This window comes from Panthera pardus, unplaced genomic scaffold (genome assembly GCF_024362965.1).
Source record: "Panthera pardus isolate Hobbes unplaced genomic scaffold, ASM2436296v1 HiC_scaffold_16, whole genome shotgun sequence".
In the NCBI taxonomy this organism is placed as follows: domain Eukaryota; kingdom Metazoa; phylum Chordata; class Mammalia; order Carnivora; family Felidae; genus Panthera; species Panthera pardus.
The window spans coordinates 152,854,146-152,870,907 of record NW_026526721.1 but is presented as its reverse complement, the minus strand read 5'-3'; the positions used below and the strand labels follow the sequence as shown (position 1 = coordinate 152,870,907).

The 16,762-nt window shown below is 49.5% G+C and overlaps 1 protein-coding gene across 5 annotated transcripts in view; it reads left to right on the top strand.

Moving 5' to 3' along the window:
- Positions 1 to 16,762, top strand: part of STAC (SH3 and cysteine rich domain) — a 140,767-nt gene that overhangs the window by 89,179 nt on the left and 34,826 nt on the right. For all 5 annotated transcript variants that reach the window (XM_019418646.2, XM_019418645.2, XM_019418648.2 and 2 more), the window contains exons 3-6: positions 2,869 to 2,969; positions 4,550 to 4,631; positions 6,012 to 6,127; positions 12,629 to 12,707. In XM_019418646.2, the coding sequence (XP_019274191.1) occupies positions 2,869 to 2,969; positions 4,550 to 4,631; positions 6,012 to 6,127; positions 12,629 to 12,707 (378 nt within the window). The remainder of the gene's footprint in view (positions 1 to 2,868; positions 2,970 to 4,549; positions 4,632 to 6,011; positions 6,128 to 12,628; positions 12,708 to 16,762) is intronic.

The window sequence follows — 16,762 nt, the reverse complement described above, 5'->3', positions numbered from 1 at the left end:
TCTTTTGGCTAAGTGGTTACTCTCAAAAAAGGAAGAGTGGCTTTCCAGCTAGTATTTATGACTAAGCACACATCCCCAGTAATTTCTGGTTTGTTTACATGTCACTTTGACGTTCTGTGGTTGTAAGAGCGGACGCGCTTTGTGTTCAAGGATATGTGCTCAAAGGGAGTTTTCCGGTAATACCTCCTGAAGGGCTTGTAGGGTCTTTGTCAGACAAGAGTTTGCCCGTTGCTTTTCCCAGCTGAATATCGTGTTCTTGTACTTCCTTTTTTCTTTATCATCTAATTAGCCCCATTCATATCTTCCTGTACCTTAACCCCGCTAAAGCGAGGAAGCTTGGGGTCAAGTAGTGGAAAGGTGAAACTAGGCAATACATCCTCTGACCTGGACCCTCAGGCTTCTCATCTGCGAAACGAAATCGTACATACAGATGATCTTCAAGTCCTCTCCCGGCCCTTGAGTGCCGTTTCTACACCATCAATGAATCAACTCCACTTCATTATCTAAAGCAATCACCCCTGTTTCGGTACATGTGCGACCATGAGAGAATTCGTTCGTTAATGTATTTAACACATATTTATTGGATGTTGTAGTCAGAGCTGGGTACACAGTAGCAAATGAGCAAACACAGCCCTGAGCCTCATTGGGTTCACAGCCCAGGAGGAAAGGCACACATAAACAGACTCTCGAATAAATAGTTGTGATAAAGCTTGGGGAAAAAATAACAACAGAGTGCTGTAAGAAAGAATTTAAAAAAAATTTAAAAGATCATTTAGACAGAAAAGGGGGAATGTTGCCAAGAAAGCTTCGTTGAAGAAATGGAAAGAGACCCAAAGGTCTCTTCACCGGGTAGCCAAGTGGAGAGTCATAGAGACAGTGTTCTAGACATGTAGGGCGGCGTGTGTGAAAGACCCTGAGAAATTTAAGAGCTTGTGCATCCAGGGGATTTGCAGAAGGCCTTGTGACTAGAGCATAGCGATCAAGGGCATGGGCCTGAGATCAAGGCAGATACGGGCTCCCACCACATCATCCAAAGCCTGCCCACCTTGCTGAGCATTTTGTATAATGTCAGAAAGACGGGAAGAACCTACTGAAAGATGTTTACACAAGAGAGGGAGGTGATTCAAGTGTGTTTGTAAACGATTGTTCTGGTCCCTGTGTGTGCACGGGAGGAAGACAAAAACAGATAAACTAGTTCAGTTAGGAATTTGTCCGGACAAGAGCCCAGGAGGCAACGGCAGAGAAGAGGGTTGTGTTTCCCACATGATCTTGGGATGGTCTCCTCATTTCGCTTCAGGAGTCAGCTGCGGGTGCCGTGGGATACTTGAGGCCACGCGTCTCAGGGTATATGTACGTATTAATAATGCCTGTGAGATGTAGGGAGTCCCATTGCCTCCCCAGTGGTCTTCTTGAACAACATTCTTCGTGTGAACATTCCTCGTTCACAGCCGCAGCTGTGGGTCCCACAGGCTCCAGGAGACAGAAGCCAAGCTTTTAAAATCATCTCCTTAATGCCACTCTAAGTAAGACTCAGTAGAGAAGAAGGCCTTATCCTTCTCATTTTGTGGAAGGGGCACGATAAAAGTAACAGTGCCTCAGTGGCTCCACAAGGGCACCCTCTCCAGCCCCCCACCTTTCTCCCTTTTCTTTCTTAAAAACTTTTTTAATGTTTATTTTATTTTTGAGAGAGAGAGAGAGCATGAGCAGGGGGTGAGGAGGGGGAGTGAAGGGCGGAGAGAGAGAGAGAAGGAGACACAGAATCCGAAGCAGGCTCCAGGCTCCGAGCTGTCAGCACAGAGCCTGACACGGGGCTCGAACCCACAGACCGTGAGATCATGACCTGAGCCGAAGTCGGACGCTTAACCGACTGAGCCACCCAGGCGCCTCCCTCAACCTTTTCTAATGTGCTTCATGTGCTCGGTTATCCAAGAGCTCTACACTCCATTTTGGCAGCCCATTTTTGAGGCCTGTTAGGAGCCGACCAGCTCGCTCTGTTTCGCACCTCTTGTTTTGGACCAAGTGGAGACAGACAAACGTCACGCACTGATATCTTCACCTAGTCTCCCGGCAACTTCTCTGTAACACACAGACTGCAGGTGGCCGACACCCTTCCCAGCTCCCTGAGGCCCCCACACCAGCCATCTCGTCTACCCCCAAGCCCTGCTGCCTTGAGCCTCACTGCAACAGCGTGGTCCCCAGGATGCCTCTCTCCTCTCTCCTCCTCTCCTCCTTTCTTCCCACCCCATCATGATGCCCTGTCCCCTGGTGCCTCCTGTCCCAGGAGGCTGTGTGACTCCTGTAGCAGTGCTCTCACGGCTGCCCACCTCCTCTTCCTCTTTTGCCAGACAACGGCTGGTGTCAGATCCAGTCCCCTGTCCCCACGCTAAGTACCGTCAGCCCCCCTCGCACACAGACCATGCTCTTCCCCCTTTGTCGGCCATTTTTCTGAGAGTCTGTCTGACAGCTCAGACTCTGTGAGAGGAACTCGGGTAAAAATGGGCAACATTTCCAGCACTTCCACTACTTGGCAAGACGTACAGAAGAACAGAGACGGGCGGCCTGTAGGAAGGGTAGAGAGACCAGCACTTACCAGCCTGAGCTGCGTGAACAATGGAGGAGGCTGAGATTTTCTGGAGCGATGGGGAGGAAGGGAGTAGGAAGAAAGCAGAGCTGGTACCTTAGTAGAAGAGGTGGGAGAAGGGAAAAGAATGGGCCACAGTATCTTGTCCATTCCAAGACATCATGCGACAGTGACAGACGAGAAGAAGTACCTGGGTTTGGGGAGCAACCACTCTTTCAGGGACTTGATGCGAGTCGGCCAGGTAAAGGGGGGTCGCATCCTAACCGAAGCTCGCGCGTGTCTGACAGGAGCAAACGCTAAGCATGGGCTGCGCTGCAAGGCCTGTAAGATGAGCCTCCACCACAAGTGCTTGGATGGCCTAGCACCCCAGCGGTGCATGGGCAAGCTGGTAAGGGCTGGTGCCAGGAGTGAGCCCAGAACCCCCCCCCCGCACGTCCCGAGTTCCCTCCCCGCGGCACCCTGGTAGCCGGACACTAGGAAGGTGGCCCCAGAACCCCAGGGCTGCCAACCGGGCTTCCTTATTGGCATAAGGATCAACCAGAAGAGGAGCTTTATCAACCTAAGAGACAGACGCTCCCCATGTGAAAGGGCTCAGGGTCTTTAACAGAGTGGCTGACTTGTCCCGGGTTGGAACTTTTTCAACGTCAGCACCAGAAGTCCCACGTCCTGGGACCATCCGTGTTTTAAAGATGAAAGTTGGGCATCCCGGGAACCCCATCAGCCCAGAAAACCTAGGGTGGCTGGTCACCTCAGTGTTCCATTGGCTGACAGCACCGGGGATGTCAAGAAGGGGAGAGAGATTAACCACCGCGTTCAAAAATGGGGAGAGTAATAAAAATTGACACACCACTTTGACAGATCTTGGCGGCCAAAGCCAGGAAGGTCAGATGGCCCTGGCCCATTCTGGGCTGGTCTACCATCTTGGGAGTGTGGGCTCGGTACTGCCGCCCCATGTTGATTAAAAGGAACCTCTTTTGAGGGTATTGAAACTAGGATGGCCAAAGAGCTGTCAAAGGGACGAGAATGTCTACCCTAGAGGTAGATACTTAGGCTATGACAGCGATCTTCAAAAAAATTTAAGACCTGAGGAATTCTATCCTGCTCTGTGGCTCCAGGGAAAAGACTGAGGATCAGTAGATGCCAAGTCTTACCAACCAGAGACAGTGTCACCAAAGGCCTGCCTTCAGGGTTACTGAGCACTCCTCCCACCAACCCCCCCCCCCCCCCATCACGGGCAGTATTCAAAAAAAGGAAGATACCACCTTCCAGGAATATCGGAGAGGATTCTAGACTTGTAGTAGGGTCTGGGCCACAAAATTCCCTTCCAACACCGGGATGTAATTAGTCAGGTTCTTAGTGAGTTCATCTCGTTACTCTGGTTGGCAGTATCCCCTTTTCTAAAACCCCTGCCTCACCTGATCCTGTCCTCCTCCTCGGCCAATGGAGATGCCCACAAGCCAAAGCAAAGACCATGAATGAGGGGTCAGAAAAACATAACAGAGTCTAGAACACAAGGCAGATGGCTCTGGGTGGAGCTTGTCATATACACAAGGGCCTTACGGCCTCCCTCTCGGGTCGGCTTCCACTTTTCCAGGCCTTTTATGATTTTAATAAACCTCAATAGTAAGCCACGTCGAAATAATGCATGCCAGTCCATTTGGATCCTGGGAGATGAGATGATGGGAGAGGAGTCTGGGCACAAGGGAGGCTGCTATGGTCTGAGAAGGAGGAGAGGCAAGAAAGGGAAGGACAGGGCTGGGGCTTGCTTTCTAGGTGCAATTGTAGCTTGCTTACTGCCACCTGTACCTCCCGCCCCCCGGGGATAACTTGTAGGACAAGCCAGCATCTTAAAGGGCGACAGAGGGGTGCCCCTGGTGAAACCAGCTGGTATTATCTTCAGAGCTCTTGTGTGGTTCTCTCCATCTCATCAGTGACATTAAGCCCTTCTCTTTCTCATTCTCTCTCCAGCCAAAAGGGTTTCGGCGTTACTACAGCTCCCCTTTGCTCATTCACGAACAGTTTGGATGCATTAAAGAAGTTATGCCCATCGGTGAGTTGGGACGCTGATGGGCCGAGCTGGGTTTTGAGCAGCATGGTCCGCATTCACGGCTGCTGTTCTCCCAGGACCGCAGGCCCAGTGGGGTGTGTTTGTACGTCTGTCTGCTGGCTGATTGGGTTACGACTGTTGGCTTTGCTGGAGGGGATACATTAGGTGGAGCAAATTCTCCTTTCCTTGATGAAGCTTGAAAAACACCCAAGTCCCAAAGGCTGCTGATATGCTATTCCTTTGGGAATAGCCATTCCTTTGGGAATGCTGTTCCTTTGGGAATGCCATTCCTTTGGGATGGAATAGCATGGAGTGTAGCATCTCACAGAGCCGACTCGAAGCCCAGCTTCCCCGCTGACCCACTAACTGTGTGTCCGGACACTTTACCCAACCTGTCAGACCCTGTAAAGGGAGAACAGCAAAGGCTGCTTTTCATATTGTTGTAAAAAAAATAATTGTAAATGATAGACCAATGTTTGGAAGGAGCTCTGTGAATATCACTTCTTCTTTAATGAGGACCAAAAAGATGTCTTATATGTATAGATATTTCTGGCTTGAATTTATTCTTTAACAATATCTTTCAGTTTACTTCCATCTCTCTCTTCTCTCTCTCTGAGAATCCCTACATCTATTTTTGCCTTTGGATGGGGGGCGAGTTTTAAACTAGAAATGGATAAGTCAGAAAGCTTTTTTTTTTCTTTTTTTTTTTTTTAATTTATTTTTGGGACAGAGAGAGACAGAGCATGAACGGGGGAGGGGCAGAGAGAGAGGGAGACACAGAATCGGAAACAGGCTCCAGGCTCCGAGCCATCAGCCCAGAGCCCGACGCGGGGCTCAAACTCACGGACCGCGAGATCGTGACCTGGCTGAAGTCGGACGCTTAACCGACTGCGCCACCCAGGCGCCCCCAGAAAGCTTTTAAAGAGAAATTCATGAGGCTTGGTGATGCCCAATTCTTTCAACACTTGCCTCCTACTGGAGACTTTGTGTCTCGCTCAAGGCTTCACACCTTGGCGAGCAAAACCTCACCCTAGAGGGAATAAAGCTGGTCCCTGGGAAGAACCTTGAAGTTGGAGTCCTGGGGACAGATAACAAATGAGGAAAACCAGTGAATCAGGAAGTGTCTGGGAGCAGAGAGCTCTGGTTGTAAGTGATGGGTGCAGGGGAAGGACCTGGCCAATGAGCACCTATTACAGGGGTGGGAAATCTGCCAGGAAAGCCCAACCACACAGAGCTCCATTTTCCCAGGGATTAGTGGGTCTTCCCCACAAAGGCTTCTTCTCAAGGGCTGTTGACCCAGGAGATGTGATAAAGGCTTGGCTGCATCCCTGATGGTAAGTTGAGGAAACCTGTCACTCAGACGACCTTTCTCTTCCATTGCAGCCTGTGGCAATAAGGTGGACCCTGTCTACGAGACCCTCCGCTTCGGCACCTCCCTGGCCCAGAGAACAAAGAAGGGAAGCTCGGGCAGTGGCTCTGACTCGCCTCACAGAACCTCTGTAATTGTCCCCTTCTTCCCTCGGTCCACCTGCAGAGCTCTGGGAGGGAGGGCCTCGGGCACCGCAGCAGCGGTGGGTTTCCCCCTAAATTCTTCAGGAGGGCGGGTCTGTTGGGAGTCAGGCAGCCTCCGAAGGGAAGTCCCAGATGCCTTGGGCCACTTGCCTTTCTGTGGCCAGCACCCAGGGATCATTTTACTCTCATCCTCAAAGACCATGCTCTTGGCCTCTGCTCCTTGACTGTCCATGCATTCCCCCCACCTTCCCCTTCCACCAGTAATAGATAACAACATGTCGGTCGACACACAGAAAGGTTTCACCCAACGAGTAGCGGGAGCAGGAGAGTCCCAGTTGTGTCCAGTTCTCCTTCCAGCTACATCCCAGTTCAAAACTACAGCTCTTTCTCAGTCGTTTCTCCGTATGATGAGTTACTTCCCTTGGCTTCACAAGAGAGCTGCCCCCTCCCCAGAGGCGCTTGAGCTGTATCATTAGTGGGGGCCTGGTTCCATGGGACACTCACCCTCCCAAACACCGCTTCTACATTTTACTTGCTCTAAAAGCACTGTTCCCATGCATCCCCGCTGCATGCTGTCATCATCCTCTGGCTGGCTACCCCAACCAGAATTTCTATAAACGCCCCAAGATGCCATACAGCTCTGCAGATCACGCTGAAGGCCACCATCCCTCCTGCAGAGGCAAGGACCTGCCAGTGCATGTTCCGGGGAGGATAGCTCGCACCCAACGACCGTCGCATCCCCTATTAGACTGGGGCTTCCGGGCACAGATGAGCCGCCGGGCAGTCTGCCCGGCTGGGTCCCGTGGATCGTGGGAGAAGGGCGGGGCTTACCCCTGAGAGGGGTCCTCAGGGGCTGAGTTGAAGCAGCTCCCTCAGTGGGTGCAGGTTAATCCGCAGGATAACCTAGATTGTGGTCTGTGGGTAGATATGGCGGTCGGGTGGCTGAGTAGGTAGGATTGCAGGTCCTCTGGTGCCACATGGTTACCCTAGATGCCACCTTTAAACTCCCTGAAAGCCCTGTTCTTCATGCATCCCACTGATTTCTAAGAGGAAAGAACCAAAACTTGTTCGACTCGGTGTCCCGGCTGAACACAAAACTGACGTCCATCCGCTCTCCGTCTCACTCGGCAAACGTGAACGAGGGGCCTCCAGTTCACGAGCACCGTAGAGGACACCAAGAAGTGGAGGACGTGGCTTGTTACCCTCGGAGTTCACAACTTGTCACAGAAGACCAATGCAACAGAGAAGAAAGCGGGTGGCATTCTTTAGCATTTTTTAAGAAATACACTCTTACAGGGCTTGTACCGTTTTTCTTAAGAATAAGAACATACGTGGGAAGGGTATGATACCAACTAAGTCACATGAGCGCTGCGGGATTTCGGAGTAAAGATGGAGTATGTTTCGGCAGACGTTGCGGTCAAGCAGTGCAGGTGTAAGTTGTGACATTTTAAGGTACTTGACCCTCATGATCTCCCTCGGGAGGCTGTACATCATATCGGCAGTCCCTGTGGCAATGTTAACTCATTTCCTAAAAGAAGGGTGAAAGTGGTGCTCAATGTGATGAAAACATACAGAGTACACGTGGATGGGATTTATCTTACATGTAAATTGGTTACGGCTGCTACGTGGGTTGGTTAATAGTAAGAGTATAAGTAAAGCTTCTAGCATAGGGCCTCGCACCCAATACGTGGCAGTTGCCACTGTGTTATTTTCATTAAGCATCTAGCCCTTGAATTTGAGTTGTTATTATGAAGTGAAACAAGGGTGTGATCCATTAGAAAGGCAGGTGTGTTGTCCGAGAAGGGCAGTTCCCAGGCCATGCCTGAATGGGGCCGATTACTGGGCTCTGTAAGAGGCTAGACACCCCCCTCCCAGGGTTCCACCCTGCTCTTCCGCTCAGCCCGTCTCCTCTGATGTTCCTCCAATCACTCCTTAAGCCAGGGCTGTTCGGAGGGCTCTGCTTTGGCTTGGCCATTCTGTGCCCCATGCTCTTCGTGGTTAACTCGTTCACATTCCACTGGTCCAAGCACCATGTCTAAAGCTGATGACTCTAGATACTTACAGTCCTAACCTCCTGTCCAAGTACCAGACTGGTCCTACAGAGATCTCTAAATCAGCATGTCCAAGCTAAACTGATACCCTATCGGTGATTGGGTCCTGTCACTCAGAACTCAGAAATGTGTATCAAAAGTGCCTTTTGTCTCTGTCCCCAGTGCTGGAGGTTTGAATCCCACCATCTCTCACCCAGATTATTTCCAAGAAATAGCTGTGTTCCCCTCTTCCTTTCGAGTCTACTCGTATCAGTACCTCCAGATTTGTCTTCTTTTGAAGACATTCTTTGTGCAGGTTTCCTAATGGAAACACTGTATTGATTTGCTTATGCCCAGACTCTAGCAGGGCATATGAGGCCTGTCACTGCCCTAAAGACCCACCTTCCCTTGAACGCACCAAACTCTTTGACATCTCCATATCTTAGGACTTGCCGTTCCCCTAGTTGAAGTTCTTTAAGACCAACTTGTTGGTCTTAGTTTTTACACATAGTTTTTACACAAGCCATGAAGAGTTCTCAGACTCCCCGAAGCACGATGAATTGCTCCCCGCCTGGATCTTCAAAAACTTCCTTTCTTATAGGATAGAGACAATTGAAGCATAATTGTCTGCTTTTGCCTCTCTTTCCAAAATTACAGACCCAGCGACTAGACATCAGGGCTCTCTGTTCCCTAGTCATCTCATTATACGGGGGGCTGGCACCTAGGGGGCACTCAGGAAATGCTTGAAGAATTAACAAGGGATTCTTCAAGGCTGACCTCAGAACCCTCAAAGATACACACAGCCTCTCGTTACTCATGTTCCCAACACTGAGCACACTTTGCAACTCTCTAGGTAGCCACGTTCTTCCCAGAGAACTGGCTGCTTTCTGGAGTTTTGAAAAAGTTGATTTGGACGCTTTTTGCCCGTGTTCTTGTGTTTTTCACGGGGGAGAGCATTTTTGGATGTCCTTATCCTTTATTCCCATTCACATCGCCTGAGTGTTGCCGGGCCTTGCCCACATCTTGTTTCTACCTCTGTGTAGACAACATCCCTCTTCCAGGTCTGAGTCAGGTGCCCTTTCCCTGGGCGCCCAGAGCAACCGGTTCATGTATCACAGTGATTTGCAGATTGCTTGGTATTTTGCACTTTTGTGTTTCATTTTTCTCTCTCCTTCAACTAGACTAAGCTGCCCAAACACAAGGGCTCTCGATTGGCCTCTAATTTCTATTGTTTTATACCACCGATTCTCAAAGTTTGGGGGGGGGGGGGGCGGGTATCTGGATCCACTGAAGAGCTTTGTAAAAATATAAAGAGCAGGGCCCTGTCCTGCTGCAACAAGCCTGGGGCCTCTGTGTGCTTCATTAGCCCTCTGGGTGATTCTGATGCCCACCCAAGTTTGAGAACCACTGATCTAGGTACAGATCGTGTCCTTAACCCCACACACCATGTGGCATCTTCTTTGTTAGGAGAGTGAGAAGGGCCATCGCTGCCAGTGAGGTGCTTCCCCCAAGGCCACATTCAGCCTGTGGCCGTCACCCCTTCCGAGTCAAGACCTCTGTCCAAAAGAAAAATACAAACTGCTCCGGCCGGAGCGGAGAGACCCCCGTCCACTTTACCTGCTTGCTCGCATGGGCCTTTCTCAAGTCTCTGGTGACAGCCAGCGTATCCGCAGTCCACGTGCAGCACGTGTATCTCCCGTGCTTGGCTGATACTCGCACTAGTGGAAAGGCAAATGGAAAACCAGCCCAGGGAGGCAAGAGCAGACGGGGGGCTCCCCAGAGGTGGCCCCGAGGAGGCCGCACCAGCAGCACATGGCTGTCCCTGGCCCCTGCCGTTCTGAGCTGTGCTGAACGCATGATGAGGAGACGTCCTCAGAAACACTCCACCGTAGGCAATGAACATAACGTGTTCGCCTCCATATTTTTTAGTCATGGTAGCAGTGGCAAGACCATCAGGGAGACAACTTAGGGATGTCCGGTTTGCTTTTCTGTCTAAAGTGGTTCTGTTTCTAGCCATGCCTGGACCCTACAGCCTGGTTTCGAGGGCAAAAGCCATGGTTTTCTGCATGTCAATAAGGTAGCCATTCATCACAGCCCATTTCAACTTCCTGCCACCGGCTCTGTCCGGAAATTTTCTCGGAACTGTGCTCTCTGAAGGCAGCATTCTCAGAGCTGCAGGGAGACAAAGACAGATCAAATTGTCCTTAAGTATCTGTCACTCCACTCTTTCCCCAGAGTCCACCTTGCCTCAATGAAGAAAACAGAAACAATTGATCGGTACTTTAAAATGATGTTGCTTCCTTCCTGCAGGGTCACGTGGTAATGAACTTCAGTCGCTTGCCTTCCTTGCAGTTCCGTTATGTCCTAGAGCTAACATATTCCCACATAGCAAAGCTCTGTCCCACGCGTTTGTTTTCTTCCAGAGCTGTCAAAGCACCGGCTTTACTTTGTAGGCAAGTCGCTGCCTGGCTGTTTCGAAATCGTTATGTTTCCTTTAATGTGCTTTCAAATGTCCTAGAGTGTGAAAGGCTTGATGGCTTGGGAAGGCCAGCAGAAACCAGATTCGAAACTTTCTGGGAGTTGGTTGGCTAGTGTGCGAACACTCTTCAGTTTCATCAGATTAAATTAACATAATAAGAGCAACTTTTGGTCAGAAATAGTGAGCCTCAAAGGAGCAGGGGATGCGTGACTTAGAGACCCCGTGACATCTGTGTTTTTTTTCTTCTTTTCTGATGTGTCATGAAAGTAAGAATGGCTGGGGAGAAGCCTAAAGCTAAATTGTGAGAAAAATCAGTCTCTAGAAGGTGATGCTAACGTGCTCTAGCCCCCTGGATGGGCTGGGAAGGCAAACTTGTTCCTCTCTGTTACGATACAAACAAATTGTTTTAAAAATGTGACTCTCCTCTGAGGCCGCCTGAATTCCCCTTTCAAAGAGGAGGGAGCCAGGCAGATGAAAGCTGGGGCATCGGCAATCAGGGGTACGCTCCTAAGCGTTTAACTGGCGGCTGGGGCTGGTCTCTGATCTGTATCCTTGGCCAATTTCTGTGGTGTAAATACTCCCACCCAGGCCTATTTCAGGCCCCCAATGGGATGGCCATGAAGGCTGTCACCAGCCCATGTGAGCCGCTGCCCCACATCGCTGGATAAAGCACAGTGCATGAGCTCTGGAGACCACACGGGAGGTTCAAACCCCAGCTCCAGCACTTACTAGCTGTGGGACCTGGAGAAGAGTTACTGATTTCTCCCTGGGCTCCACATCCCTACCTGAAAGGCAGGTCTAGCATAGGATTACTGTGAAGAATAAATGGATAATATACATATAGAACATGAAACAGCAAGTGGTAAATGATCAGTAACCATTAGCCACTTAGAGGAGATGTTGTTGTTATTTCTGTAACCTAAGCAGGTTAGGTTGACCAACTATAAGCTATAATGACTATAGCTTCTCGTGTTAAAAGAAAAAAAAAAAGAGTATTACATAAACAATTTTGCAGCAAGGGCAATAGCATTTAATTCACACCTAGGTAATGCATCCCTCAATACTCCATCTTGTTCTCTATAATTAATACAAATCTTCCTCAACGTACAGTGGGGTTACATACTGATAAACTCATCATAAGTTGAAAATATCACGTTAAAAATGCACCCACTACACCGAAGCTCCGGAAAGTCATCTTACTTAGCCTGGCCCAACTTCAACGTGCTCAGAACACTTCCATTCCTCTACAGTTGGGCACACTCATCTAGCAAAAAAGCCTATTTGATAATGAACTGGTGACTCTCTCATGTAATCGATTGGCTACCATACTGAAAGTGACGAACAGAATGGCCATGTGGACACAGAGGGGTTGTCAGCGTACCTGTTGTCCACCCTTGTGATCGGGTGACTGTCCTAAAGCTGTGGTCGCTGCTCCACATCACCAGAAAGGATCATCTCACATAACTCCAGCCCGGGGAAAGATCCAAATTCAAAATTCGATGTACGGTTTTTATTGAACGTGTCTTGCTTTTGCACCATCGTAAAGTCAAAAATTCAAAGTCGAACCATCTTGGGGACTGCCTATATTTAGAACTCACCTACAAAAGAGCTCTAGTTTTAGTGAGAATTTGACACGACAGGGTACGGGCAGGAATTCTGAGTTCTCTCAGTTGTCTCTTCCTGGGAAGAAGACTGACTATGACCTGTGCATCTAGACATTCATGCAACGCTCACTGAGCGCCTATCATGTGCCCACCCCCTGAGCCCTGCAAGCACACCTGCAGGGAGCCATGGTGCCCACGAGGGAACACACACCCTTTCTAAATTTAGCCAAATAGACTGGACAGCAATGATCGGGTTCTCAATCATTGAGAATCAAGCAAATTCTTCCTTAGTTCTTCTACTGACGTCAAAATCTCTGCCCAGTTGGCCCACTGAAATGATTTTGTTCATTCCAGCTCTTCCCTCTTTTCTCTAAGACTTCAGATCTCGTGGAGGTTCCTGAAGAAGCTGACGGGCCAGGAGGCGGGTATGACTCACGAAAACGCAGCAACAGCGGTGAGTGAGGGGGTGGGGGGGTGGGGGGGCAGGCGTTGCCCCAGCATGAAAGTGAATCACACTGTGCATCGAGGTCTGCAGGCAGGGAGCGTTGACTGCCAGGTGTCTTCCTTCTCTGGAAGGAAGGTCTTAGCACGTGTTCCTCTCGCTCTGGAATTCGGTCTTAGCAAGTGTTCAATATTCTGGAGGCAAACTGGGCATAAGTACCGATGGACTTCCTTGACGTGACTGCGACGTTCCCTTGAGTTCTGTCTCCTGGGTTCTCATCCGGGACTAAGTGTGGACTTAGCTACATTGGGGTCCAGGAGTCACTTCTGGACCTTTTTGTTAATGCATCATTTCCCCCACTGACCTACATTAGATTAGCAGCCTATTCTGGAAGAAGCTACTCCCGGAAACAGCTGAAGTACCTCATACCAAGGGGGTGGTGGTACCAGGCGAGTATGGACCTCCCATGTGGCTTCTCCCCAGCAGAGATAACGAACGCTCAAAAACTTCTCGGTATGGTCTAGCCATAGCCCAACGTTCTGTATTAATACTACTTAATTTTCTAATAGCTTAGGCCTTTGTTACGATAATTTCTAAAATTTACATGGAATGCTAACTACGTATGTTGCTTGCTAACATTAAGAAAGAACATTAAGCCAGAGTTTAAAGAAACAACCAGCCCCTTATGGATGAATCTTGCCGAGCCTCTCTGATGCCGAGCCTCTGTTAATCTCCACTCACTTATGCAAAAGGTATTTATGAAGTGTTTACCATGCCCCGCAAAAGTGCGGGAGTCACAAAGCTGTCCTCAGGGTGGCTCGTGACCTAGCAAAGTTGTGGGTTCTGATTTGCGTTGTTAACCTGGGCTGAATGCGTCCTCCGGGGCGGAAGTTATCCCTGCCAGCTCTCATCCCTGCATGGGGAGCACGGGGACGTGCCGTCTGGGGTAGATCTTGCACTTGACTAGTTGCCTCTGCCTTTGCCAGATTGGGAGCAGAAGGTCTGCAATCAGTCCTCCGTAGCTGCTTTATCAGCAGCTGTCTTACAAGCTATCGCCTCTGCTTCCTTAGCTCCAGGAGTTCATTTATGTCTCTTCTCTAGTTAGGACGGTGTTTCTGTGATTCCCTCGGGAGAATCCTCCACGACTCCTTCCTAAATACGCATCAGTGTTCACCAGGGCCCCCCCCCCCCACCAAGCCCGCTCACATCTGCGAAAGCTCACTGCTAGGGCAAGGATGCTCTGGCATCATATGGGGAGAGCGACACTTTCGGATCAATGCGGACGTTCACTGAGCGCTTGGTAGCACCATCGGAGAGACAAATCAGACGGTGCCGGCCGCCAGGGGAATGTCACGGCCGGGCAGTGATGCCGCAGGAGCCTGTCTAGCAGCGCGGATACAGCCGCTGAATTTGGCCAGCAGCCCCGGACGTCTTCAGCAGCTGAGCACAGACCCACCAGACACTGGTATTAACCTAGACCTTCATTTTAAGACTTCTGGTCTGATCAGCTGCTCTGTCCTCTGAGCCTGACTTCCGCCCGCATCGCTCACTGACACCAAATCGCCAAATTGCCGATGGTCTGCTCATCACTAACTGCATCGGACGTATTTGGTCCTCGGCCCCTCCTCGCTCTGGAGGCTGACCACTAGACTTCACTCAGCGGTCCTGTGGCCTCCAAGCCGTGCCCTAATCTCCCCGCCCCCATCTCCTCCTTTCCGAAATGAAGGTAATAATAATACCGAATCCGTGAGGTGCTGTGGCCGTTAAATGAAAGAACCAGCAGTATAAATAACTATTCCATACATCGACGACTCTGAAATTTCAGGCTCCTTGCTGCCTCCAGGTGCATATCGCCCGCTGGACTTGGCCATCTTGAATGTGAAGTCGACATCGTAACGTTAACACGCCCAAACCGGACCCTCGGTCCCCTCACCCGCCCCAGCCACGCCACCTGGCTCTCAGTTGTCTCTGCTCAGTAAATAGGAGCTCCATTCTGCTAGTTGATCAAGTCGAAACTTCTGGCGTCAGACTTGACTCTGCCCTCTTGGCCAGTCTCATAGCCAGTCTGTCAGTACATCCTGTTTTCTCCTCTGCACAGTCGTTCCCAGCATGTACTCACCCCTTACCTCCCTGCCTCAGGCATCCTGGCCAGCGTTTCTGGCACTCTTGCTCACCCATTCCTCAGTAGTTAAGGTCTCTATTTGCCCCGGGGATTCTTCAAAAAGTGCTCTTCAGTAGGTTTTTATAACGCGAGGAGCTATATTTAGGAATCATCCGAATGAAGCATGTTGCTCTTAATCAATCCACCATGAGGTCATCAAGTGTCAGAGGGGCAGCCTAGAGCCTCACTGCTCTCAAGTGTGGCCCATGGGCCAGCAGCCTGGGCATCACTTGAGAGGCCGTTAGAAACGCAGCACCTCAGGCCATTTCCAGAGCTGCAGAATCAGAATTTGCACACGAATCTTATTAAAGTTCAAGAAGCAGGATAAGAAGTCATTTAGCCCAACTCTCTCCCCTCCAACACACACACACACACACACACACACACACACACACACACACTGTATAGATAAGGAAACGGAGGCACAAAGTAATACACTGAAAGACACAGTTGAACAGTTGCCATTTCTTTTCTGTTAAGAGGCATTTTCAGAGCCTTATTCAAAGAAATCTGTTGGAAGAATTTAGCAAGCAATAAACCTCTAAAAAGCTTTGGAGATCTATTAACTATTCCTTTGATCAGCAGGAGCTTTCTTTACAATGTGCCCTTGGAAGCTAGAGGGATTAATTATGTAACAGTTTGCCTCAAAACATTTTCCTTTGATTGGATTTAATCCCCTGTCCATGCAATTTGGGAAACAACACAGAGAAAACACTCTGCTTGTGTATCCAGGCGGCCACCGGCCTCCCCACGGCCATGGCAAGGAGGGTGTTGGCTTTCCAGAAGCAGTGCGTGGCTTCCGGTCACAAGCTGTTCTGTGCGACATGTTTCATTTGCGTTCTAAAAAATACACAGGGCATACAGATGCTGTTTCTGGCAGCCAAGAGTCATGTCAAAATCCTTGAGGAAGGTTTCCAAAGGCACCTTGGAAGCAGGTACTCTTCCTACCCCTTTCTTCCTGACGAAGCGTAAGAAGTCTCTGTGTTCTCTCTCATGGAAGACTTTGGGAAGGTCTGGCTGTTTCTGGTTGTTGTTTACAACCCTACTTGTGGATGCACCAGAAATAGAGAAGCCCGTTTCAGCTCGAATAACGCCAAGTAATGATGTTACCCGGTGCCTTCCATAACTGCATTTCGGTATGACTCCATGTGGTTATAACTTTCTTGGAAGAGAAGCAGAGGGAATAGAACATAATTAAGACAAATTCCTAGAAATATTCTTTAGAAAAAAACTGGGTTAGTCACATCCACTGGAGGATGTCGCAAAGCCCCATGGTACCTTACTGTTCACTAAAGCAACGAAATTTTGCCCAGAAAGGAAAAAAGGCAAGCTTGGATTTGGAAGATTTATCCTTGCCTTTAACATGTGCTGGGGTTTTTGTTTGTTTTGGCTTTTTGATAATTTTTTAATGATTATTTATTTATTTTGAGAGACAGAGAGAGAGGGTGCGCAGGGGAGGGGCAGAGAGAATCACAAGCAGCTCTTCTCTGTCAGTGCAGAGCCCTTACACGGGGCTCCATTTCAGAAACCACCAGATCATGACCCGAGCTAAAATCAAGCCTCAGACACTTTTAACCAACTGAGCCCCACAGGCGCCCCTAACATGCCCTGATTTTATCTCTCGCATTTTGGTTTGTCACCCAGAAAACAGAGCAAATATTTCAATGGCTTCCTCAGCAGATACCTAGAATCCAGATGTGTGGTATCTACAGCAGGTTAAGGTCTGTTTAAAAGCAAGGAGGACTCTCTTTCCGGCTATGTGGAGGGCTGGATGTTTAGAGAAATTTTTTCTACTTTACCACACCCCTCAACTTGCTGGGAAAAAGAATTTAAAAGAAAGTTCTAGTTAACGCATGGTGGAGCTGGCAGCAAAATAAGGCAATTCCTTAGCGTCTGGAAATAATAA